Raw genomic sequence first — 26,458 nt, 5'->3', positions numbered from 1 at the left:
ACATCCAGACTGTGTAAGGGCTATTTGACCCAAAAGGAGAGTGATAGGGTGTTAATTCATAGTTTTGATGCGTTCAGTGTGAATCTACAATTTTCATAGTCATGAAAATAAAGAAAGCTCTTTGAATGAGTAGGTGTGTTTATATATAATGTTTAAGGTATATGATGCTTATATTATTTTATAGACGAGTGAGCTGAACAACGGCCAGACTAAGTAAGATGGATGAACAATCAGAGGAGAAAAACAAAACCCATTACAAGCGGTAAATTTTATTATGGGATAACAGCACATAAAGCACATCTAAAATCGATGTGTCCAATGCACTTTTAATAAAGGTAATATTAAAGGTACAGTTTCTAAGTACAATATAACAACATTCATATTAGAATGAAAAGTATTTAAAAGACAACATTAAATTTCTTATTCTTCTTTACAGATGTATTTACAAAATGAATCAAAATACTTATTTTCATATTTAAGAATCAGACAAGAAGGAGCAAAACTACATTTGTGAATTAGACTACCTGCTAAAGAGAGTTCAAAAGAGCTGGATAAAAAGGTTCATGATCAACCGTCGCCATTTAAGATCAGTAGCAAACGTGTGACTTAGAAATCTGTGTCAAACACACACTAGATTGGGCTTTTTTTTTTTTTTTTACATTTTTTTTTTTTAATTGTTTTGCAAGGAAAAAGCTTCGACCCCCCTGCTCCACTCAACCTTCATGTGTGGAGTTACCCCAAACAGACACAGCACACAATGAACACAGAACATTAAAATAACCAGATGTGCTGTACGCTTGTTTTACAAACACGTACGAATACAGAATATACAATGCATAAGCAAATCCTCTGTTTGCAGTGAAAAAAAACAAAACAACAGAAGATGTAGAAATGTCAAGATTATTTTTTCATTTTCCCAAAAAAAATCAATTGTGCAATTAATTATTTAGGGTAATAACTTATCTGGGAGCTTTTATTGACCACTTCAGATCAACATGAAAAAAAAAAACCTTCCCAGTTTCTGAAACAACGTGAGACGGATGACGTCTATACAATAAAACCTTTTCAACATAACACACAAAATCATGTTGAAACACAAAAGGAAAGAAAATAAACAGTTTAAGCAAGGTGAGATTTTCTCATGTAAAAAATACATCACATCAGTACATGTATGGAAAATTAAAAAGGACAATCGAAACCATGTATGCATTTCATTACACCGAGAGGCACTCAGTGTGATACTTTGCTTATTATTGCAAACATTTTCTTAGTGATATTTGCTACAGAGAAGAGGAAAAAAGATCGACTTTGTCATCAAATGGCAAATCCATTCATGTCTGTTTTTTAAACACTTCATGTGGTGCAACAATAATAAAAAAGGAACACAAAAAAACATGCCACTTGTCTGAATAAAACCACCGTTTCAGGGCCGTCAGAACATACGAGGCTCGAGCACCACGTTCCCACGTCAAGTAAGGGACAATGCAGAAACACGAGGTAAAATAGTTAGCTTCTTAAAACCCTGATTAACTACAGCCTCAGTGAGTGGTTTGTCTTACAATCAGGAAAAGAAAAAAAAAATGCTGTTTCCATTTGAATATCAGGAATTCTCCACAAAATTCAAAGAAAGCAACCTTAAATAGCTTTTAAAAGAGCAGAATCTAGTTTTGCTATAAGCCAAAAGGAAATAAGTGCATTATCCCAGAGCTAGCACACTGATACAGGCACTGTCTGGATACTTTTTCTTTTTTATCACTATCATTTTTATCATAATAATTATAATTCGTTGAGTCCTAATATCAATAACACATGAAATTATTTTAATAATAGGGCAGCCAGGCTTAGGAATCAATACTTGGTTCATAAAATTAACTTACCTAGCACCACACATGAGGGCAACACAAAATAACCATAAGTACACCCCTATCTCTATCAAACTAATCCTAAAGGAGGGAAGCAAAGTAGAAACGGCTTCATCGTACAATATGATGCAATCAATAAACAGATAAATATTTCCACTGGGGAGACCTTAGTAGCATTATTTTCCTCTTACCTATACAGAAAGAAGTTACAAAGCTACCTTTATACATGTGATCCATAAGAATAATATTAAATATGTTGAATAAAAACAGCGGAGAATGAGGGAGAGTGTGAGAAACAGAACAGGTACAGTAATACAGGCCATGTCAAGTTCTTTGTTCTCCACCTGGGAACTGAACTGGTCAAATATACAGACGAGACGTCCACGAAATTTAACAAAAAAAAAAAAAAAAGATAAATAAGGGGGTGTATTTACATGCAGATGCACAAAAAGAATGAGAAATAATACACCAACATAGATTATTGCTTGACATTCAATTATGGCTAAAGGTTGCGTCTTTATTTTTTCTCCTTTTAAAACTATCGTCCTTAAATGTAATTTTAATCTTAAATTCTTATCAGCTGTACTCTGAAAAACGAGTTGATTTTTAACAAAATGCAATGACAGATTCATAATTATGGGTTAAAATACGCTAGCAGCTTTTAAGCATGACACGCTAGCCTTCATAATCCGCGATCAACGAGGGCTCAAAAATCCAGTATTCTAAAGAAGACAGAAGGAATTGATTTTAGTACGCTGCATTCTGACCAAGAAAGCTGAAAGAGCATGTTTTTGGAGTGGTGACTCTGCTCTTTATGGTCCTCCACAGACTTTTTGCAAACCGCTGAATTGTTGAAGGCGTTATGTTATACTTAAAAAAGAATCAAATAAAAACAACCTATACTGTACTTATTATGGATGGATCCAGCTCAGCATTTCCAAACCTTTTTCCTTTTAAGAAATTCTTTAAAAAATTAAACCAAAATATCCTCATCCACGTAACCCTGTTCCTCTGTAATTATTAAAGCCTTGTCTGGGGTTTTTATTCTAGTCACACATTGTAAGAACAACACACGCACACACACACACACATATATATATATATATATATATATATATATATATATATATATACACACACACATATACAGAGACTATTGCTTTTTACAAACAGACAACATTGCAGAGACAGAAGAAACGGCACAGTTTACTGTATAATACACACAGATTGAAAAGCAGACATTATCTGGAAAATCTAAAAAGAAAAACAAAAAAAAAAACATATATATATATATAAAAAATAAAATAAAATGACCAGTGGCGGTTCTTGCATGCATGGTTCCCTGGGCCAGTGCCTGCAGGAAAACTTTTGATATTCTAGGATTGGATACATTGAGACATATTTGCATGTTTCCATATCTAGTATTTCTAGATATTTGCCACTCTGGGCAACTGCCCATTTGACCTCTAACAAAAACCGCCACTGAAGATGACATAATATTGCCAGTATAGTCATAGTACTTGTATGTTTGATGACCGTTTTCTGCTCTCCTGTCTCTATTGCAACCACACATCACATGTGAAGAGAAATAAAGGAACCGAACGGACTATTATTACTTCCTGGTAAAAAACTGTAAACATACAGGATGTATAGTTCATTATAAAAGAAAAGGTGGAAAACTGCAATGTAGAGACCCGTAATTGCAACACAAGGCATATTGCTTGTAATATTTTGCAGAATGCATCAAAGAGCCACTCATCAGGCTCACCTGCTTGCGCTTTAAAAAATGGCAGACCTTAGCTGATCGTGTGGGAAAAGTACGTCATGCAACTAGAAAACGTGCTAAAAACCAACCATTTCAAAGGAACGCAGACAAATCCCTCTTTTTCTTTTTTTTATTCCCATAAGAGGAATTGGATAAATCAGTGTGCTATGTCAGCCTATCTCAGGCCTTCCCTGTCCACCTCCCTGAGGGTTCACACCGCCTTCTTTCTATGTGCTGTTCTCATCGGGGCCACAGACATCTTTCACAAACCTGGATTGTCTAGCAGTGCTCCAGACTGGGGGCAGCAGGGGTTGTTTTGCTCAGATACTGAGGCTAACTAGTCGTATAGAGGGCTTGTGCATAATATACAAAGAGATGTGGACCAATAGAACAGCTACAGCAGATCTACTACAGCCCAAACACAACCAATTCAGTATTGCATAAGAATATTTTGGTTTTTCAAACAAAGAGGGTAATCATTTGCAAAGACCCTGATGACACCATCTGTAATAAAAAACAAATACTTCTTTCTTATTTACTAATAGGAAAATGCTTTGTGCTGAAAAACAGCAGGTTGTAAAATTGATGCGTTTATGGTTTTGATTTGTTGGCTAAAAACCTAATACAGTTTAAAACAAATCTTTACAGACAATCTGTAAAAAGTCACGCGACCTGTTTCGCTCCCAGAGTCTGACAGGGAATCAGAATAGACATCTCCTGTTGTAGCTCAGACACAGTTTACCAAATTATTCCTTTCTCCTTAATGTCAGAATAATGAGAGAAGTAAATAAAAGTTGAAAAAAATGTTTTCAAAGTGACATTTACATAGATTTCACTTGGTAGCTTTGTTATAAACTGCACAACTTAGGTCAAAGATATTTGGATGTTCTACACCAGGGGTCACCAACGTGGTGCCCGTGGGCACCAAGGGGCCCTCAAGGACAACATGGGATGCCCTCAGCATCTTTTGAAAACAGAACAATTCACCAGTGGACTAAATCTGAAATATTATTTTTTACTGAAGCTCTTATTTTGAAGCATTTATGAAGCATTTTATCATATCAATAAATTAGAACATTTGAGGATTTATATGGATTTCATAATGAGAATATTTAAAAGCAAATAAAAAATTAAAAGAAACAATAGAAATATGTTTATTATCTATGAAGTTCAGGTGAACGCCGACTCCTCTAGTTCATAGGTCAGTATTGGTAGCCCGTCCTATGACTCAGTACCCATAAAGTAGCCCTCAGCCTTAAAAAAGTTGGTGACCCCTGTTCTACACGTTTCTTGCCATCACTGTATATACAGTATATAAATATCCCATGCACCTTTTTCTTCCTTTGGCACATTCTTCTCCTTTGACTATTTGAGCTGATGTAACGAGTAAATTTCTCCACTGTGAGATCAATCAATCAATCAATCAATCAATCAATCAATCAATCAATCAATCAATCAATTAATCAATCAATCAATCATTATCTGCTGGAATGTTGGCCTGCTCCTCCAGAAAGATCAGCAGTAACCCTGTAGACAGCTTTGCTCATTTAGAACTTTTTAGCTTTCCCCACAAATGAAATCAGGGCTTTGGAATAGAAAAAGAAAAAAAAAAGAAAGAAAAAAAATTGACCTTCTTTTCTTTAACCCACTTTGTAATTAATTTGGTGCTATGGTTAATAACATTGTCCATGTGGAAGACACATTTGTGCCAAAGTTTTAACATAATTGGCTGTTTTCTTGAGGTGCTGCTTCACTATTTCCACATAACCTTATTTTCTTAACAATACAAGCTGATAATATTCCCTCTTGCAGCAGCGACCCCACAACATGATGCCGTCACTACCATACTTTACAGCTGGGATGGCATTCTGAGGCTTCAAATCACCTATGTTTTTCCTTCCAAGTGCAACAATAGTCATCCAGATCAAACATCTGAACTAAAAAAAAAAAAAAGACCACAGGATGCATCTCTCATTATTCTGGCCTTTAAGTAAATAGGAAGGATTTAGTCTAATTTAAAGTCAGACAATGAGAAGAAGTCTTTTCTTAACAAAGCGTCAATAAACATCTGTTTTAAACTGCACGTCGGAAATGTGAACTCAGTGATAACATTTTCAAACCTAATTTCAACAGCTTCCCATGGAAACATCCCTGAAACAAACTAAATGAAACATGATGAATACAAACAAATGTCCTATCAAATGGAAAGATAAAAAAAAAAAAAAAAAAAATTCTTCCCTGAGGGGTGACAGCACAAGGCATTAACGTCTTGTGCAAATTGCACAGCAAAGGAACGATAGTGTGCAAACAGAAAGAAATGAACAAACAAAACTTGATTCTGCTTAACAGTTGGTGACAAATGTATTAACACGCTTTGCTGGGTTTCCTAAAGGGATATTTTTTCATTTCTTTTTTTTCTTTTAAAGTTACTCAAGAAGCTGCTACTGAGATTGCTGGAATGTCTTCAGAATCCATTCTACGTTTTAACCAAGTAGACTGGAAAGCGGAAGCGACGACTACAGTTTGGCACATCCAGGGTTTTTTTTTTTCTACAATTTTTTTTTCTTTTACCACGTTTACCGCCACACTGACAAGAAAGACACACTTGACAAAAACAGAAGCACAACAACAAAGCGTTCTGAAAATAGCACTTGTCCTGCCATTTTCTGTTTTTTTTTTTTAAACTTCCCCCTCCTAATCATATAAACAACAGCTAGTCTTAATTATTGCAGGGATACAGTTAAGTGCTACCTGACATCTTTTTTCCTCTTCCTCATCCTCTTTCGTGGGTTTGTTAAACCAAAACAATTTACAAAAATAGAAGCTTTACTACCAGACAAGGCTTTGAATATTCACTTTCCCTTCACTGTTTATCGTCTGTGTCCTTTTAAGCTGCTGCCACGCCGAGGCTATGGTAAGAAGGCAAAAATACACTCATATTAAAAAGGGGGGAAAAAAATCAATGCCGTTTCAAATATACCTTTATAGTGCCGTAAAAAAAAAGTTTTCATACCTCTCTAACTTTTAATTTTTCAAGTTAGAACCAAGACCTCCAACCTGTTTTGTTGGGATTTTATCTGGGAGATCAGTTATTAAATAATGATGCAGGGAAAGAATAAGCCTTTAAGCTTTGTTTAGAAAGAAAAATCTGAACAGTGTGGCCTGCTTTAGCACCTGATTTCATAGCTCTAGTACACTGAAATTAAATCCATTGCAACCAATTTCCTTCAAAAATCTTTCTATATAAATTCCACATAATAAAGTTTTTACTTTGGAAGTCTAGCTTTGTGAAAAATAAAATCCTCATCTAAAGACAAATGAGACATGTTAGTAAAAGCTTCTGACCTTCCAGCAGAACAATACCCCCCTTTAAGCAGGACCCTGCTTTTAATTTAAACGTTTATAATGAGCATATTTCAATTGGTAAAAAGGCCTATTTAAAGTACAGGTCTAAATTAATCCAATTAAAAATCTGTGGCAAAACTTGGCCCATTTTAATGGTGCCTGAGCTTGCAAAGAAGGATAGTATTTCAAAATACTTCCAAATGCTATTAAAGTCTTGGGTACCACACTTTTTGGCATTTTGTGCAAAAATAAATAAATAAAACAAAAACAAAGGAAAAACATGCATTAGTTTCCTTTCCTTCCACCATTAAATGCTATTTGTGCTTGCATATTACATAAAATCCCAATAAAATACAGGATTATACCAAAAGGTTGTTACTTGATAAAATGCTACATATATAATAAGTTCAAGGTGTATTCATTTTTAGCAGCCTGCAATAGGCATGCTTTTAAGGGTACAGTAGTAATGTCACCTCTGCAATACTCGCTTGTCTTATTTCAAACTTCCACTAGGTGGAACAGTAGGATTGCAATCTAAATGTGTTTTTCTTCATGTTGAATCACATGGCAAAAAAAATCAAAGTATTTTTTGTGTTTTTATTCTGCTATCCGAATTCTGTCAAACTGGAATTCAAATAAAAACATATAAATGTATATAATTTTGTAAATTGCAAACGTCTCTGCCTCAAGGTTTTTTTTTTATTATTCAGGTTTTAGACACATTATTAGGGGTAATCAGAATCTTAATTTCTGTGCACCTTCCTACTGAAAATATGCAGCACTGTTGTAGCCGTTTCAGAAAAAAAGATAGAGCGTCTTTAGTTTGCCTCCTAATCCGTGCCTCATTCATGTGCGTCCAGCAGCAGCATGGGTCATCCTAACAGAACCCCCTGATCCCCCCCCACCAGCCTCAGAACACTTCCAGACCAATAACACCCATAGCTCCCAAGAGTAACCTCTGTGACTATGATTCAGCTTGTACTTCTTGCGCACATGCAACACATCACTAGGTAAATATACAAGTCTTAAATTAAACAAAGGTGTAAATAAAAGTGCCTTATCAATTCAACAATTAAGAATGGTCTAACTACGAATATCATACATGTTATTTAAAATAGATTCTATAAACATTATTTTTTTCTGTATAGTAAGTACTTATGACCATATACCCTGTAGTACATTATAAAACAGGTGGAATGGAGCCTTTTCATTGCGTTGGTACCCTGGGCTTCTTCAGGGCATCTTTCCAGAGAAGGATTAATAGCAGATGGCCTTACATGATTTTCACTATGCAACAATGGTGGATGGAGTCCTTGACAGCTAAAATCATTGTGTTTTATAAGAATTACCAGAATTCTAGTCTTCCTTTTTTTTTTTGTTCCATTTTAAACGATTGTCCTTAAAGAGGCGCCGATTGCATCACCATGCCGACGGAACCTCCAAGAGAGTTGCTGTGAGTTTTCATTTCGAGCGCTGCTTCCAAAACAAAAACAAACCAAAAAAAAAAAGAGAACAGGTAAAACGGCTGAACTTGACCAAAGTGTGCACATTTTGTAGGAGACTTAAATTCGGTCGGGGAGTCAGGTATTATAAAGATGAAAGGTTTAATTGTGAAAACACTAAAAAAAATCATTTAAGGAGTGCAAACCTGGGTGATAATACTGCTGAGGTCATCTTTTAAGTGTCGTTATACTCCTGCATCATAATAAAAGCAAACAACACAGGTGAAACTGTTTTGTTTTCCTTTAAAAAAGTGCATTAAAGGGCCAAGTTCAGCCAAACAGAAATTATTTGTTCCCATCTCCTCTTCATGTCTCGCTGGAGTTCAGTTGCATCTTCTTGCGAAACCTAAATTACACAAAGTAAACCTTGACAATTAGCTAGCCAATGCACCCGCCCCTCCACTGCAAAAACAAAAATTAAAAGGGGAAAAAAGGGGGGGGAAAAAGTTGAACAGCGTGCCATCTGTCCGCTCCGGTCTTGTGCAGGGCACCAGTAAAGTGTCTCAGATTCCTCCTCCATGGCCAACATCTCCCTTCCCCCCAAACAGTGGGCGCACCAGCACCTGGGGGGGCGGAGCCTGTTACCCATCGACGGGCATGGACTGCTCAAAGTCTGATCCGAACAGCTCCTTATATAAGGGGGGGAAGTGGGCACGCACAATGTCTGGGTATATTGCTTTGAAAGCCGTGAGCTTCTCTGTATGCCTACTGCACAGCGCTCGCAGTGTCGACACTTTGCATATCAACTGTGGGGAGAGAGAGAGAGAGAGAGAGAGGAGGGGGAGTAGGCTGTTTAGATTTACTACGAGGCAAGGACAAGGAGCAATTGTAGTGAAGAAAAAAAAAAGCCCTCCCTACAGTCCTTAGTGGCCCAAACAGACTTTAAAATCACGAGACATTGAAACACTTCATATTAGAGAGGAAATACAATTAATACATTTCCACATTTTGAGTAATAAAAATGAATTGTACTCAGTTTGGAGACTATAGGTTTGGACACTCAATTGTGCTTTTTATTTAACTAGTGAAGAATAGATCAAGCTTAGCTCAGAGATGCAGGGCAAGATGCCTTACAACGTACCTTTGTGAGAATACCATCCTCTCTGTGGTTCTTCTGCAGAACATGCTGAAGGGCCAGTTGGATCTTCTGCTGGAGTTTCTCAACTTTCACCTTCTCCTGCAGCCAGGATCGGTCTGAAAGGAAACATTTCACTGCTTTATAAATGGCTAAAGTTCATACAAAATTAGTACAAATAGTTTTGGAAAAAGTACCCCATACACCTGATTTGTCAAGTTACATTCTCAAATCCCAATAGGAATTCAATAGGATACTTTATAGGTCAACACAAAGCATTTTTATTTTTTTAGCAATTAAGATTTTGAAAATGGTGGCATGCATTTGAATTAATCCATCTTGGATTATTACTGTCTGAAAACACATTTCACTGCCACTGCAGCTGAAGTGCTTTTGGATATGTCTCACAAAGCTTGGCCTAACGCAGACCCTTACCCTAAGCCTACTAATTACCTAAGAGTAGACCCCAGTAAGCAGCATATTCTGGGGACACTGGCTTTACACTGTCTCTGTCACTGCATATTTATTTTGTATGCTTCCTACCTGGCCTGTCAGTTTATATTGATTTGTTTGATAGGTGCAGCTGTACCATACAGATATCAAATTATATCAACTAATTTGGTGACTTCTAAAGGCAGCTGATTGCTCTGGATTTAATTCAGAAGCTTGGGTAAGAAATAATATATATACATGCAACACTTTTAAGATTTTTATTCCCATTTGATTTTTGAAAACCACATGTAATAATTTTTCTGGCTTACAATTAATTGCAGTTTTTTTTTTGCTCTATTACATACAATGCCAATACAATGTATATTTGAATGTGACTGAATGCATACAGTTTAAAGGGTATGACTACTTTTGCAAGGCAGAGTATATTGTTATGGTGATCGTGGCTGCTCCCACCCCTCTCCCCCACATTGTTGCTGTGACTGACACCTACCAGCAGACATCAACACAAAGGCAGAGAACAGGGCGATCTCATCCTCAGACAGGTGCATAGAACACAAGTTTTTCCCAAACTCGAAGACGGAGCTGATCAAGTCGTCACAGCCTGCCACAGCAAAGGACATGGAGAGAAAGAGAGAGAGAGGGCTTAGGATAGGGAAGACCAAAGAACAACATTCACGCTTGATCTTTATTGGGAGAGAGGCACACAAGGAGGGGAGAGGAAGGGGGAGGGATAAAAAAGAGCAGCGTGCTGACAGCACATGGGAGCGTCTTAAGCAGAACAGGCAATGCTTTTACTGAGTTTTGCCTCCCAGACGAGTCACTTTTGGCAGTTGGGCGGCGTTATGCAAGCTAAAATGAGGTCACTATTGAGGCTTTTAGTTAAATCAATTATTGGGGACATACAGAGACAGGCACATGACACCGCTGCTCGGAAAGCTCATCATTCTCCCTCCCTCTGCCGCCGTCCCCTGCTATCAGTTAGAGGGACGTTCACTAATACATAAGCAGGGGTGCTTGAAAAAAAAAAAAACTGAAAGAAACAGGAAGGCGTATCTTCAAAATCACTACGGATTGCATTAACATTCTCACCGTCAAAAAGATAACTATGCAGGGAAATCACAATAAAATATGACAGTCAAACATGACTGCCATTTGTTTTTGTTTTCTTTTTGCCTGAGATGTTTCATATCAGACTATCAATGATAGTTTTGATAGCAGTCTCCCCAAAGATGCTCTGTCTGGCTTTATTTATTCCGCAGTTACAGGAGCCATATGCAGCGGCGTCTCGGTAACAGCTCTGTTCTACCATAAATAACCGCTGAAGAGACAGAAATGCCAGGTGAGGAAGGGATGAGGAGCTCAGTGGTTTCTTCCAGGCCTTCAGTGTTGAGCCCACAACAACAGCAGACTCTAATTTTGGCTGCTACACCAAGGAGAGGAGGAAGACACTGTAAAGAAACACTCTAGATACACAAACACAGCAGCTCACTAACACAAAAGCAGGCACCCACGTCTGCCTGCCTGCCTGCCTGCACACCCACTCCACTTACCTAATGACTTGAACACATCAGGTCCGGCATATTTTCCATCGAAATAGACGGTGTTGTTTTGCGAGTCAAAGGCACGGCACATTCTGACAAACACAACTTCCAGAGAGCCTGCAAGACAGACAGGAACAAGGTGCTGAAGATTTTCTTTTTTCGCTGCAACATCAGTCAGAGGTGCAAAACACACGATTATGCTTTGTGTTAATCTTCTGAAATATGAGAAAACAACCGCTTTGAAATATGCCTGCTGGCAGAGGAGAATAAAAACTGCCTCCACAGATGAAAACATCATCGATAGAAGGCTATTCTTCTACAGAGCAGCGCTTCACAAAAATAGGTAGCTACGTTACTTGTTCATTTAGACTCTCTTTTTAGCTGGAAAGCTATTTATTAGATGTGACAATAATGTAACCCTTGATGGGAATGAATAAGAAGAAAAAGGTACATAGATAACGGTTCCTCTTATTGACACAGCTGAAAAAGGGTGTTTTAAAAAAAAAAACCTTGGGATTAACTCATAGTTTACTTCAGCCTTCGTAACCACACTGAATAATTTAGAAAAATAAATCCTTTGAGTACATTTCTACAGAGAGAAAATCCAAAATTATATATCTATATCTATATAGATATAGATATACAGATATATATATATAGATATATTATAAAGCCAATTAGCCAACTTATAAAATTGGAAAGGAGACAAATTTGTTTTTATCTTCATAAAACAATTCCTCAATCAAATAGTGACACAGAAATATCTACTTTCCTAAACTTCCCCACATCTACAACATCTACATCTATAGCAATGACCAAGACAAAGACCAATAATGCCCCTGGTGAATTTGGAATGAAACCAGGGAACAAAGCTAGTTTTGGGTATGGTAAAGGATCTATAATACTGTGGGCTGCTTTATCTATAAATATCAGAAACAGTGTGTTAGTAATATTATAATACTAAGATACTTCCTGTATAACCGGGGGTATGTAAACTGAAAATGGGATGTAACTAGTCTTTTACCAGGATACGGATCTAAAAAATATGTCCAAATAGATGCAGAAATACTTCACCAGAAACAATAACTATTTCAGTTAAGAGAACTAAATCCTTTGGGTGGGCTAAAAGAAAAGAGCATACGTTCGGACTGTGGTCGCATAGAGAGACTTTTTAAAGATAAACGGTCAATGATTTCTCTCTTGGCTTCAGCTTTGTGAAAAAGTTAGAGCAGTACAGTCCTATTGGCAAAAGGAGATTAAGAAGAATTTATTCCAAGGCTTTTTCCCACGTTGTTACCAGAGAATCCAATAAGGGTTGATTGCATAGTGTATCTGCATGAATACAGGCTACATTATCAGAGCAGTTCAAAGACACATCCTCAATTTATGGGAAAAACTGGAAAAAAAATTCAGCTAGCATGACATATTATCAGAAGTCTGAGAAGGATGACTTATCTAATACAGTGTGTGCCTCTGCTATGTATGCAATGAACAGAGGAAAACAGAAAGAGGCAGAGTGGGGTGTGGTGGGGTCTGCTGCCTGTGACACTGTCTGGACGTGTGAAGGAGAGGAGCTTTGTGCAGTCAGGTCAGCTACACCCCCCCCTGACAACGCTGGAGTGGGGCCGGCGGAGGTGAGCCGAGGTGAGCTCGACGGCAGCGAGCCATGTTGACAGGCTGTCATACCTGCTTTCAGCAGCACTATCTGATCGTTCTGACACAGCTCCATAAAGCCGTCGATGCGCTTGGCAAACTCCACCACATACTGAATGGCCTCCGTTATTTTGATAGCACACAGCTGCCACATGACTTCCCGGGGCTGAGGAACAAGATATGAGAGAGAATGGGTTATCTGCTTTAAAACAATAATTTTGATAACTGCAGTTGCGACGCCAGGCCAGCCGTCTTACCTTGCTCTGGTAGCTCTCCACCTCCTCCTGAAGGAAAGCCTGCCAGGTCATCTGCTGCAGCTCCTCTCTCAGGTACTGACATGTCTCCATGTGTGACTTTGAGATGTTCTGGGCCAGGTGCTCTGAAACACAATAACCAACATCATGAGGAACCTGCAAAATTTCAGCTGAGATCCAAGTGTTACAAAACAGAGGTATGTAAAAGTGAAGACCTCACTGATGAAATATGCCACAGGAAAAGAAGATTTATTTACAGAGTTTTCATGAAGGAGCAAAGAGTGTGTTTGTGTGTGTTTGGGGGTGGGGGGGAATACATGAGTGCTTTTTTTGGGAGAAAGCTTGTTGACATTTCCTTATTCTGCCTGCAGGAAGCTCATAGCTTAAGGTTTAGGCGAAGCCAATCTAGTTATGACACAAATACATGGAAAGGGAAGGGGGTGGGGTGCCATGTTACTCACGGAAACAAAGGTCACGTTTTCTCTCAGAGAAATATTGAGTATAGGAATTTAAATGGTTTTGAAAACACATCTGTTAAAAAGGAGTTCCTCGGCACAAGGGAGCCTAAAAAAAATGATTTCCCCAGACGCCTGCCCTGCTGGATCCCGATTGGCCCTAATTAATGGAAACTAATTACAAAAAAAAGAGGCTCTTTTAATGAGTGTTGGAGATGAGTCTCCAACCTCCTGCTATTTTAAGCAACCTTTGTGTCGTTTGCCCCACGGTTGAGTTGTTCTACCCCCCTCCTTTGTTTTACTGTCTCTCCTTTAACCTCTCCTTCCCTTTCCCTGCTCCTTACCTAGTTCAGCCATAGAAACGGTGGGAGACGTCTCGCCATTGGTGAAGGAGCAGTAGGGAAAGAAGCCAGAGCCGGGGGCAAAGTCGCAGATGGGCTCTGGCTTTATACCGTTGATGTCTAAGCCTGATTGGTCAGGGGATGGCTGGATGTCCAGGTAGAAGCTGCTGACCGCAGAGTCGGGCTTGCTGCCATCAGGAGTGTGGCCGTCCATGTAGCCGCTGAGGTCGTCGTGTAGCTCCGTTAGGCCGTTGGCTGAGAGACCATAGCTAGGTGTGAGTGGCTCTGCCTCTCCAGGCTGCTGTTGGTGGTCTCGCTGCTGCTGCTGCAGCCGGTGCTTCTGGACCTCAGCATACAGGCTGTCTCGCTGCTTCTTTGACATTCGGCCAAACTTCACCGCTGATGCAAAAAAAGGATGAAACAAGAGTGAGAAAACAAGTAAAAGAGAAACTAGATACCAAACTACAGTTAATCACACCTATAAACAAGTTTCAGTATAAATTAAAGCAAATACCTTTTTATATTTACCTTTTAGTAACAGGAAAATAACAGGTTAATTCCTTAATTCTCAGCATATATTATTTTACAAATATTTCTTTTGGTCATTGAATTTAGAAATTCTAAATATGTGCTAATTAATGGTCCAGAACTTTTTACTTTTTTATTCTTTCCATTAAAAGGCATGAGATCTTGTGGCTTTTGGTTATTAGTCAACCAATTTCATTGAAATTGACATTTTGTTTATTGAATAAGTCATGATATCCTTCCATAATTTTGTGTTGGATCTAGAACAACTATATAATAACCTATTTTTATAGTTATCACACAATGAAATCGGTATTAGCTAGGAAAAGGCTTGTCAGTCTTTATTGACAACATTTTTCGTGTCAAATCCCACAAAAATCTCCATTTAAGTCGCTGAAAATATTGTGAAACTACCGTAAAATATGAAATTCAACCTAAAGATTCACTACACTTTTGACCCAACAAAAATCTTAATAAAATGTTAATAAAAACATACCCAACTTCTCAATGTTTGATCTATTTAGTAATTATCTATCTAATCACTGTAAATACTTTATTACTGACAAACAGAAAGAGCCTGTCATGGTTAGACATGTTTAGATATACAAATAAAAAAATTAAAAATGGTATAATACATTTATAGCAACAAAGTACCAAAGATTTTAGAAGTTTGAGTGGGGGTTTATTTTATATTTATTTACCTAAACCAAATTATTTTTTACAGAATATACTCTTCTACATGTTTTAATTAGGGATGCACGATATAATCGGCCCCCTATCGGTATCGGCCTGTATCGGCCTTAAAACTGAATATGGGACATCGGCCACCCCACCGATATTTAACCCGATATTTGATCAGCTTCTGAGTTTCTAAAGTCTAAAAAAAAAAAAAAAAAATACTACTTCTTGTTCTTCCTCAAAAACTTCTTTTTTACAGACTTAAAAACTTCTAAAGATGAGGGAAAAAATATTGATATATTAAAATATCTCAATATCTTCATATGCTGATATATTGCCATTTAAAAACACCATATCAATCTCTTTTACTAATGAAATATTGCTATATGTCATCGTTATGCTACGAAATCCCCCGAAAATTCACGAAATTTTGCCATATTTTTATATGTTGATATATTGACGCGGTATCGATCTATTTTACTAACAAAATCTCACAAGAATTTGCAACATATCATGAGAGTTTTTAACAGAACGATGAAATATCACGAGATTTTGAAAGTAAAATAGATCGATACCGCGTTTTTAAAAATCTATTTGATATCAGCATATGAAAATATATTTGAGTATATTATTTTTCAAAGTGTCAGAAATGGATAACAAAACTGCTATTTTCAATGACTACTTATTTTTGTCCAGCTTTAACATTGGTATCGGTATCGATTATTGGCTACATGGGTTTTAAAATATCGGCATATCGGATATCGGCATCCCTAGTTTTAATCATTACTCTATTATGTTTGCAACAACAGGCATAACAGATGCTTTAAAAGATCCATTTTTTAAATTTTGTTGAAAGCTTTTGAGTCAATATGTGATACAATGAAGTCAATAGTTTTCTTAAATGTTTTATCTTAAGAATTGTCATACTGGCCCACACCACAACAACTAAGCCAACAGTGTCAAACTACACTAGAAGTAAGAATCTCATAGCTAATGTGCAACAAAATGGTAAAAAAACATGGATTAAATCTACAGTAAATAGTTCCAGGACACACAAAAAAGAAAAATTACTGACTATCATGATAGTGCAAAAATAAAAGGAGAGGTAAAAAAGCTGGTCAGACAGTCCAACATGAGAAAAGTTGTCGGCTTTAGACACTTAATTCTTTTGCAAAGGAGACTTCTTGGCTGATGTTTGTGGAGAGCGACAGTAAGTCAGGAGGTCACGGTGTGCATGTGTGTCCTCAATGAGTGTGTGTGCATCTATGCAAATAAAATGCATGCAGAGGGACTTGGAGGAGAGTAAAAGCATAGAGGCTTTGAAATGTTCAGTGAAGGTAAGAGTCACCTTCTTCCAGTCAAAAACCTATATATACATCCCTGTATAAGCATGTCTGTATGAGTAATGAACTGTGCATCACTTAGCCATGCACTCTAAATCCTGTGTTCATTTATATTCAGGACTGTACATGCATAGGGATGTAGAAGGCTCTGTGAATGTGAATGTATGTTAAGATTTTCACTTTAAATCTGTGAAACCATGCTGTAATGAAAAAGATCTGCTTTGTTCAGGCAGAACCTCCTCAGCTCAGTCTAGTCTGGACCTGCCTCACAAAGAGGACACAGCCACTGAGGGGTTTCTATCATAGCATCTTTGCTGCAGCAGCAATCCCAATACTCTCTAAACATGTTCTGTTAAATGAAAACTGGTTTCTATCACCGCAGAGTTTCTTCCACCACTGGCACATAACACACAATATCTGTTTTTTCCCCAAATCAGTGACTTCTCTATGAACAGTTGGAGGGCTTATGGTATTGCTTGATAATGTTTACAAAGCATGTCCACCTTGCCTCAGTTGTTAATATTCTTGGTAGATAGATGTGTCAAAACCATGAATGGTTCTAGGCAGGGGCCAGTGCCTTCTAGAACTGGTCCTGGCCCCTGTTAATGGCCCCTTACTGAAGACTAAATACAAAAAAGAAATACCAACGCTGATATGAACACACATATGGAGTGATAGCTCCCTTGGACCATTTCATTTTTTCTTTACAATTCTGTTTTCATTATGATTCTAAAGTTATGGTGATAGCTTCAGCCGTATTGTATACAATCACGGTTTCAATAGCGAAATGTTATGAACCAAATTTTAAAAACCACACATTTTTTACTGCTAAATTAATTGAATTCACTTATTTTAAAATTCTAATTTGATCAAAACTAAATAATATCTAAAATAAGTCACAAATATTCAGTACTCGTAAATAACGAATGAACACTGACCTAATATTACAAACAATAGTTTTTTGGGTTTTTTGTAATCTGTTAGTAAATATTTATTTAGGAACTAATTATTTCAGTTACTTTCTCACGCAATTGTATGGGATTTTCTAATTTTATGTAAAGTAAAATTAACATTAAGCCAAAATTAACAAATTTTCAACTGGAAGAAAATTTTAATGAAACTAAATGAGATGGGTTTTTCACTTCATTCAGTTTAGACCCCAAGTAACTCTTTGGTTCTGTGCTTCTCTTAATATATTTAAAATCTTAATTATTTCCCTGATTTTTGCTTTATGCTTCTCTGGGCCCCATTAAATCCTGCTGGCTCCACCCTGGCCCCTCTACTAAATATGGTGTAGAACTGCCACTGCAAATACCTTTAAAGTAAAAAAAGTCTTCTTTTTTGGCAGAATTGGATTCTCACATTGGAAAAAAACTATAAATAACTACTCATGCATATATTCTCAGCCTGCTTAATGATACTACTGCAGTATTTTTGCTAATCATATGTTGCTTATTCTAGGATGATGAGAAGTAATAGATTACTTCTTGTGTACCTTATGTTATAATATGAGCTTTCACAGAGATTCATATGTCAGACTCAGGAAAACACCATTCAAGTAAGGCAAATGTGTAATAATCACCATAAGTTAAGACATGGTTTCTTAGCCAAACTCGACCATAACTATATTCAGGAGTACAATTAAAAACCTTCAGGCAACTAGAACTGACCACAAGGAAGATAGTAAGGCACGCAAAGCAGCCCTGTGTTATAGATCTGCAGCAGAGGGGGGCCTCTTAAGGTCACAAAGTTTCATTTTAGCTACTTAGAAACCAATTCAATGCCAAAAGGATATAAGAGAGACATGTGGGAAAAAATTCATCTCTGACCAACAAAATTGGACGGCATGTGAAAAATAATCCTGGAAGATTCTCCTTTTGCTCAGATGGCAACAGTATTGACCCTTTTTTTAATCAACCTTTATTTTAACTATGTAAGATAGAGATTATGTTCTTCTGTCTTACTGGAGTCCAAGTTAACAAGATATTTTTTTCTCAAAAAAAAAAAAACAGAAGATTTCCAACGAAAATCTGGTGATTTTTGTCAGAAAAGTAATGATGGCTCATCTTTGATCTTTGGACAGCATTTAAAGGTATAGTGGAGGATTTTGTGAATTTTAAATTGCACATGCACATGCATAACCCTGTACCAGCATCCGAGAGGGAACACCTATTAAACTTGTGCGAGAGAATGCACAAGCCCATTTCTCCTCAAGGAGGTGCGGGGATTCAATAAGACGATCGCTTGGATAGATCTCATCTCACCAATATTTATACATAAAAAGTTTCCCTGCAAATAAGACTACTGGTACATTAAAAAATCATGATATGCTTGTATGTGTGTTTGCGTATTCGCAGGAAAAGATAGGTACCTGGGGATAAGCATGTAGGACAGCCTTACGTAAACATATCACAAGATTGATTGACAATTAGGAGGATCAATTATTTAAATGATCCACCTGGAAAAAGAACATTCTTCATTATACCTTTAAAACATAAGCATTCTCAGGAATAGAAGAGAGGATAAAAATGTATTCTTGACAATCTATAGCAGAGGTTTCTGAAGTTAATCCAGCTTCCTGTTTGTTTAAGTAATTTTTCTCTGGCTAAGCGCAAAAATCTAACGAATGGGTCATTAGCATGTTCACATGCAATGTTTGGAGCTATGTAAGCCATTTGAGTAAGCTGGGTTACAGCAGGTACACGTCAACACATGCAGAACCTTTGGCCTTGAGGGGTGAGCAAAAATTTGTTTATGCTTGATGCGTCCACAAGTTCTGTGCAATCAAATTACGTCATTTTGTGCTTCCAAGACGTGCGGACTCCATGCAGACAAATTATCTGGAAGTATTTTTAACACATTTATCTGGGGTTCAATCTGTCAGCAATTATATCAAGATCTAAAAGCAAATAAATGTGGTCACTTATATCACTAATTAAAATTACTTGCTTTAAACTCTCCTCAACCAAAACATCTCCCCGCGAGAAGACCAAATTTTGTTCTTCACCTTCATACCCAGAGGATAGGGAGAAGCAAAGTGGGCTCCCCATCACCACCCCCCATATGTCTCCACCCACCTGATGATCCACTCGGGTACAAAACAACTTACCATCTCGTGACATTCCCACTGCCAAGCACTTCTGCAGCCTGCAGTGCTGGCAGCGGTTGCGGCTGGTGCGGTCGATCAAGCAGTTTTTCTGACGAGGGCAGGAGTACGCTGCATTGCTTTGCTGACTCCTCCTGAAGAAGCCCTGCACAGGGAGAGGGGCACGGAAAATACGTCTTAGGTTTGCTGAACGGGCCTTGGCGGCTGCAAAAACACATTCTAGCACCTCAGAGGGAAGATAATTTTTATGTCTTCATTGTACTCTTGCGCTGACAAGATTTATTGCAGCCTGGCAGGGATGTATTGTACTCCCGGCGGTGATATTTTCATTTTACTGCTTGTAAATGGAAATGCAACAAAAAACTACTGTGGTGGTATTTTCTTGACTTCTTTGCTGGCATTTAAAGAGCACTGTATATCCACCAGTGTGTACAACACGAGGGCGGAATGTTTTGGTAGCGCATGATAACAGCGGCTGGTATTTCTCTTCAGTGGCGTTATTAGTGTTGATTAATGCAGCACAGGCATGTGCGGGGCTAAAGGATTGCAAACGCACACCAACTGGATTTCTCATCCTTTGACTTAATGAATTGATTCCAGCACATCATTAACATGCCCCACTCTACTGCTCCACACACATATGTCTTAATTAGCTGCTCATTGGCTGTTTAATTACAAGAAAACAGCTGACAGCTGCCAAGTTGCTTTATAATGGAAGCCATTATGGAAACAGAGTAAAACTGCCAGTGACAAGCAGCACTCCTTAATAATGCAATGATTTATGGTCCAAACTTTAATACTAGCACGTACCATTAAAGGCCTTTCTGTCTTTGGACTAATTAGCAATCATTAAGGATAGATTTCAGCAGTTTATTCTTTAGCATTGCATCTTTTCCAGGATCTGTGTGTGTAGGAGAGAGGGAGAGAGAGGAGTGCTTAGAAGAAGAGCTTCTTTCAGCTTTTTTTCTTTCCTTAGTGGGACTTTCTATTTAGTTTCTCTCATTTTTATGGCATAACCCAGAAGCTTACCCTAACCCTAACTACCAACACATGCCTTACCTAAACCCAATTCACTCCTTAGTCCTAAACTTAAACTCCAGCCCAGGAAGAGATCTTTTCCACATGAGGGACAGTCAACTAGTCAACCTCAAAATGCAGGATCTTTCTGGGAAATTGTTCTTACACTGTCCTCACAAGGTAACAGAAACATGGCCACACACACCTTCACACTTCACACATATAGGAGCGAAAAGCAAAAGGTAGAGGCTGGTTGAGGAATGCTAATGATGCTTGACGAGCATGAGGGGGGACAGGAATACGCTCTTCACAAACCTCCCTTTTCCCGTGAATGGCTGGTGTATTTGAAACGGTACAAAAGGTGGCTTCAATGGGGAGAAATGTGCTGTAGCAAACAGCCAACAATCTGCTATAATTCAAAGCGCTCTTCTTTTGATCATCCTATTTCAAGACGAGCAGCAGAAGCAGAAAAAATAAAATAAAAATAAACTTGAGAAAGGAAAACAGCAAAAAAAACTAAATGTATGTCCCTAGGAGGGAAAAGGCAAAGGAAGGACTATCTCTTGTTAATTGTAGTTTTCTATGATGCCCTCAGTGGTGCTTGACCACTTTAATGATCATGCTCTCCGTGTTTACATACCACACTTCTTCCCAAATCCCTGTAAAACTTCAGTAACATTTTCAGATGTATTTTTTACTCCCAAATAAGCATCTTTCTTTACCTCCTTGGTGTTTCCCTCCATGTCTTTTCCCTCCTTTTTTCACTTGCTTACAACCCTTCAAACTAACAGGTTCGCTTCTTATGATGCTTACCTTACAGCCTTCACATGTTATCACACCGTAATGGATGCCTGATGATTTGTCTCCACAGATCTTGCAGGGAATTATTTCGATTTGAGCTGCGGAGAAGAAAAGAAAATGAAAGAAATAAATAAATAAGAGGAAAATAAATCAACATTTTGCTGTCACAAGCCTTTGTACAACCCTCTCACCATGGATCCATGTTGGAACATGAAAGAGCACTGTGCTTCTAAAAACATCTCATCCACTGGCTTTTGAATCCTGTCTTGCACATAGTATTTAGCTGAATATTTAGAGCTGTGCTTATGTGTCTGTGATTTTCTTCCTTTTTTTGAAGAAAAGGATCCAATTTTAAGATGCTCAAAAAAAGCTGGTGCAAACATGGCATCAATTTGAAGCGAAAAACACAACTTGCGTTACGAAAAGACCCAGCTGCCCACAAACTCTAATATCCCACCACAGTGCATATATAAACCTTACCCAGTGACAAAAGCTTATTTAGCCACATGAGGAGGTCTATTCCCTGGTGGAAAACCTGACTTCATGCAGCTTCTTAAATTTCAAAACTATAAACCCCCCCAGGAGCAAATCCACTAGAACCACAAAGAATCATAACACGCCCGCTGTGCTGGATGGAGCACCGACTGTGTATTTGTGTGTGCGAGCCACTGAAGAAGGAAAAAAAAAGCTGCAGTTTAAGTTTGTCTGTGGCGTTATGATGTTGACAGCAAAAGCCCAAAGAGGATGGCCCTCATCCATCGTCGGCCCTCTTTTTGAGAGCGAACCTGGAGCACAGCGGCAAGCACAGAGATCAGACACCCAGAACTCCCAGCTCGGCCCACTGCTCTCAGCTTCATCACGGCTGCAGCCACTGATGCCAAACTGCACCTCCCAGCCCCTCCAACACCCTCAGAGATCTCTATCTCATAGCCACCTTTAGACATAGTTTTTTTTTACTCTTTCATCACTCAAGCTCAGTGCCAGCTATTGGATCTGAATAAAGGAAAGATCATATAGAAAGCTTTCTTATGAATTGATGCTTTATTTGCTTTTCATGAATGAAGCTGGTTACCAATCAGGACAAGATGTGCTCTTGCACTTTAGAGCATCTCCACGTTTATTGGCAGCTTAAATAAAGATGTAAAGATCACCGAAAATTTTGACAAAACATTTAAATGTACACTTACTTCAATGTTTTAAAGAATATCTAAGTAATATCGAGTTTGATGTTTCAGTGAGATATAAATATGAGACAATACAAACCCATTTTGTTTCAGTCACTGACCGCCAGGCTGGATGAGGGCCCATGTTTGCTGTACCTCGACACAGTGAGAACTCCAGCATAAAGGGATAAAGTCCCCATTAAGTCAGGCATACACTGTGTGATTTTTTTTGCCCTTTTCGGGCCGATTCTCGAGTCGTGCAAGAATTTTTTCGATCGGGCAGAGTTGCAGCCTCATTGCCTGTTGTGTAGTAAACAGGGGATAACGAGGGGCGATTAGCCTCTCATGACCACCTCCCGATCAGGATTCGTAAGGTCGGGAGAAAATCAAACATGTCTGAAATTCAGTCGGCCGTCGTAAGATCGCATTAGAGCGTCGGGCAACACAATGTGAGAACATGCATCATGAGCTGTGAACTTTTAAACCCGGCGGTTTCGTCACACAGAGTGAGCTGTAGCTGCGTGCAATGATTGAAAATATTACACAGTGTATGTCCGTGTTTACGAACATTAGGTTTAATCTACATGCTAGCTGGTTATTAGGGAGACCTGCTAGGTAAAAAAATATATATATATTTCTTCCCTACCATTAAACATTTTAGTATAAGAAGTAGAAAAATATGTTTTAAATCTGAAGATAGTTAATTATGTTAACAAAAAGAAAAAAGATACAAGGATAAAGTAGCAGATATGCTACAAGGCTCATCTCCACAAAACAAGGTTATTCCGCCATTGGAATTAGATGTGTTAAATCATGGTCCTGATACACATTAAAAATTATCAGGACAGTGACTCTTAAGGAGAGGATCAAGAGAACATGTGCAATGAGGAGCACTCACTCTCTGTGTGCTACAACTCTGACATGCTCCTAAAATTGTGCAACTGGTCTCAACTTTCAATTCAGTTTTACTTTTAAAAAGATAAGGAAGGATTATTTTCCTCACAGCAGATGTACTGAAATTGAAATGTGTATATCTAAATATTTCAATAAGAGGATATGCTACTGCATTAAAAGAGGAATTTATCCTGAAACTCCTTACACATCCTCACCAGTGGTGTAAACACATTTTATTGCATTTTTAGACTTAGGTTTTTTACTCAATCAATCTTCGCACCATAGGTAGTATATCAACTAGTTTCTCTTGGATGTTCTATTGAATAAATCAATGTTTAAGCTTTTTAGCAGCTGGCCCAGATCTGTTTAACACTTTTTCAACATAAACATTTTAAATTTCTTCTTAAGACACATTTTTCCTCTTCTTTTTTTAAGGTGTAGCAAGAATCTTAAAAAAAAGTTCATGTACAGCAGTATGCTGCTTTTTATTCTGAAAAACCTTTGAGTGGACTGTATGTCTTTTTACTGTACTTTAAAACCTTGAAGGAAGCAGCATTGGTTATTTTACCCAAATACGATGGACACTGACATTCAGTTACATCATTGACACAAGGAACATAACCATTTCCCCAAATAGGGGTTGACAGATAATATAATTCTTGAAAATAGGTTGCAGATTTTCAGGGTATTACATCAGCCTATTCCCTTTAACCAGCCCCAACTGTCTGCTATAAAGCCTAAGGTTCTATCTAAAGACAAAAAGACTTAAAATATCTCCCGCACACCTTAACAAGTCCCCCTTTTATTCTAGTTTGATCACATCAAAAGTACTTTTGTAGGAGTTCAATCCAGATATCCCTGCCCATTTAATCAGCTGCCTGGGAGCCTGCATTGTGTCATGTGGATAATGTCCTCGTCCCTGAGGCGTGCCCCGGAGAGGCCCTTAACACAGAGCCTCTAATCCACTAACCGGGGAACCACACTCTGTTCATTCAGGGGATCTCTTCTTGCACTGCAGGAGTCAACGAGACCAGACATGTTTACTTGGAATTAGCCTAGATTTTAGGGAAAAGGAACAAAAGGGAGAGGTGGAACATGCACAATTAATTCTCTACCAGACAACACCTCCTGCGCTTTGTGGTTCTCCGATACAATAGAGGGCACTGCACCTAAACGGCCCGGATTAGAGCAGAACCCAGGCAGGAGGCGGGCCCTGACAACCTTACTGAGAGGGTTAATTTATAATTAATCTTTTCCTTACTGTGCACAGTTGCTTGTTATTTCATTTAGGTCTATCTCTGTATGAGTGCACTCTATTGTTTGTTTTTGTGTTCTCACCGCATGAGCATTAGCAGTGCAGTGTGTTTCAACTCCTTTAGCATTTTCAGCCTCATTACTTACATAATTTGTTCTGACATGCACTCACAACAACTGAAGCGTGCTGTAATTATGGCTAGCTGTGGTTATGTAGCTCTCTAGGCTGCAGTGACAGTTCCCAGCCATGTGGTGGCAGTGCAGGGCTGCTTCTTTGTCTGTCATACCGAGTTAAGCCGAGCTTCCACCCACCCCGTCCACAACCCACATGCTTTTGGCTATGAGCTCCAGTCTCTGATAGCTTCAGGCTTAGGCTGCTGCCTGATTCCCCCCACCCTACCCCCACAGCAGAACTGTGAGATGCCTTCATCTCTCCCGAAGAAGCGGAGCAGGCTGGGCGCTCGCTCAGGCCTGACAGAGGCTGTGCCACATCAGGTGAAGGCAGAGAGATTTTAGACACAGGGGTGCCAGGCTGGGCAGATTATTCATCCACATGAGCATAGTTTACTAAAGCCCTATCTCCTGCAGGACGGGCCCAAGTGCATCCAGTCTTACCAGCTTATGCTCTTTCATCTGCTGCTGCCACACAAGCCTAGGGATGCTAGGTGCACTCATCAGTAAAATGGACAAGCTGATGGACAACTTATAGTCTAATATAAAAACGATTAGTGTAAATTTACTGTTTTCTTTAGTTAAGAGCTGAACATTTATACAATAATTATTAACAGAAAGAGCTACATGGAGATACATATGGCAGTCCATATCTATTGACAAACTAGGGAGCTAATGGTCTCCTGGCATGAATCAACCAGCTGCTGGCTCACTTGAACTTGACCGCTACAGTGCCGCTGATCCCATTCACCGCACCTGCCTCCCTGCCTGTCGCCTTCCCTGCCAGCCAGCCTTGCCCGCTCTGTTTACAACATCAAAGCCAAGCGCAGTAACACAGGCGGCCATGCTGCTGCTCATCCCAGCAGCACTACCACTCACACCGAAAAGTGCCCTCTCTGCATGCAGGCCACTTCAAAGACACCTGCTGAGATGTCAAGATTGTGTTGAATCACAACCGCAGCACAATCACGGTCTAGCCATGGCCACGAGGGCCATGGAAGCAACCTAACCCAGGCATCCTGGCAGCAAAGCATGGGTGTTGAGAATAAGGAGCTGAGCAGAGAGAGGAGATGGTCATGCAGAATGTTAAGGCTTGTTCTTTGTCAGTGGCTGAGCGGCTCAAGGACACTGACTCACAACATTAGCTGGCCCTCTGAGGGGATGACGTGTCACTCAGTGCACATGTACAAAAGGGGCAGTGAGGCCAACGCATGTTCACCCAGTGCCCTTCACTGTCTTCTTCACAGCCTTTAGACTGAG

The 26,458-nt window shown here is 38.7% G+C and overlaps 1 protein-coding gene across 2 annotated transcripts in view; it reads right to left on the bottom strand.

Moving 5' to 3' along the window:
- Positions 1–6,045: 6,045 nt before the first annotated feature.
- Positions 6,046–26,458, bottom strand: part of roraa (RAR-related orphan receptor A, paralog a) — a 274,495-nt gene continuing 254,082 nt past the window's right edge. For both annotated transcript variants that reach the window (XM_038268872.1, XM_038268874.1), the window contains 9 exons: positions 21,729–21,814; positions 19,902–20,043; positions 14,250–14,645; positions 13,454–13,575; positions 13,230–13,362; positions 11,553–11,660; positions 10,493–10,603; positions 9,556–9,668; positions 6,046–9,220 (listed from right to left, as the gene is read on the bottom strand). In XM_038268872.1, coding sequence (XP_038124800.1) covers positions 9,056–9,220; positions 9,556–9,668; positions 10,493–10,603; positions 11,553–11,660; positions 13,230–13,362; positions 13,454–13,575; positions 14,250–14,645; positions 19,902–20,043; positions 21,729–21,814 — 1,376 coding nt within the window. In that variant the 3' untranslated portion in view covers positions 6,046–9,055. The remainder of the gene's footprint in view (positions 9,221–9,555; positions 9,669–10,492; positions 10,604–11,552; positions 11,661–13,229; positions 13,363–13,453; positions 13,576–14,249; positions 14,646–19,901; positions 20,044–21,728; positions 21,815–26,458) is intronic.

Source organism: Cyprinodon tularosa, unplaced genomic scaffold (assembly GCF_016077235.1).
Source record: "Cyprinodon tularosa strain WSP-4 unplaced genomic scaffold, ASM1607723v1 ctg71, whole genome shotgun sequence".
Taxonomy (NCBI): Eukaryota; Metazoa; Chordata; class Actinopteri; order Cyprinodontiformes; family Cyprinodontidae; genus Cyprinodon; species Cyprinodon tularosa.
This window is presented reverse-complemented; position numbering and strand designations above follow the sequence as displayed.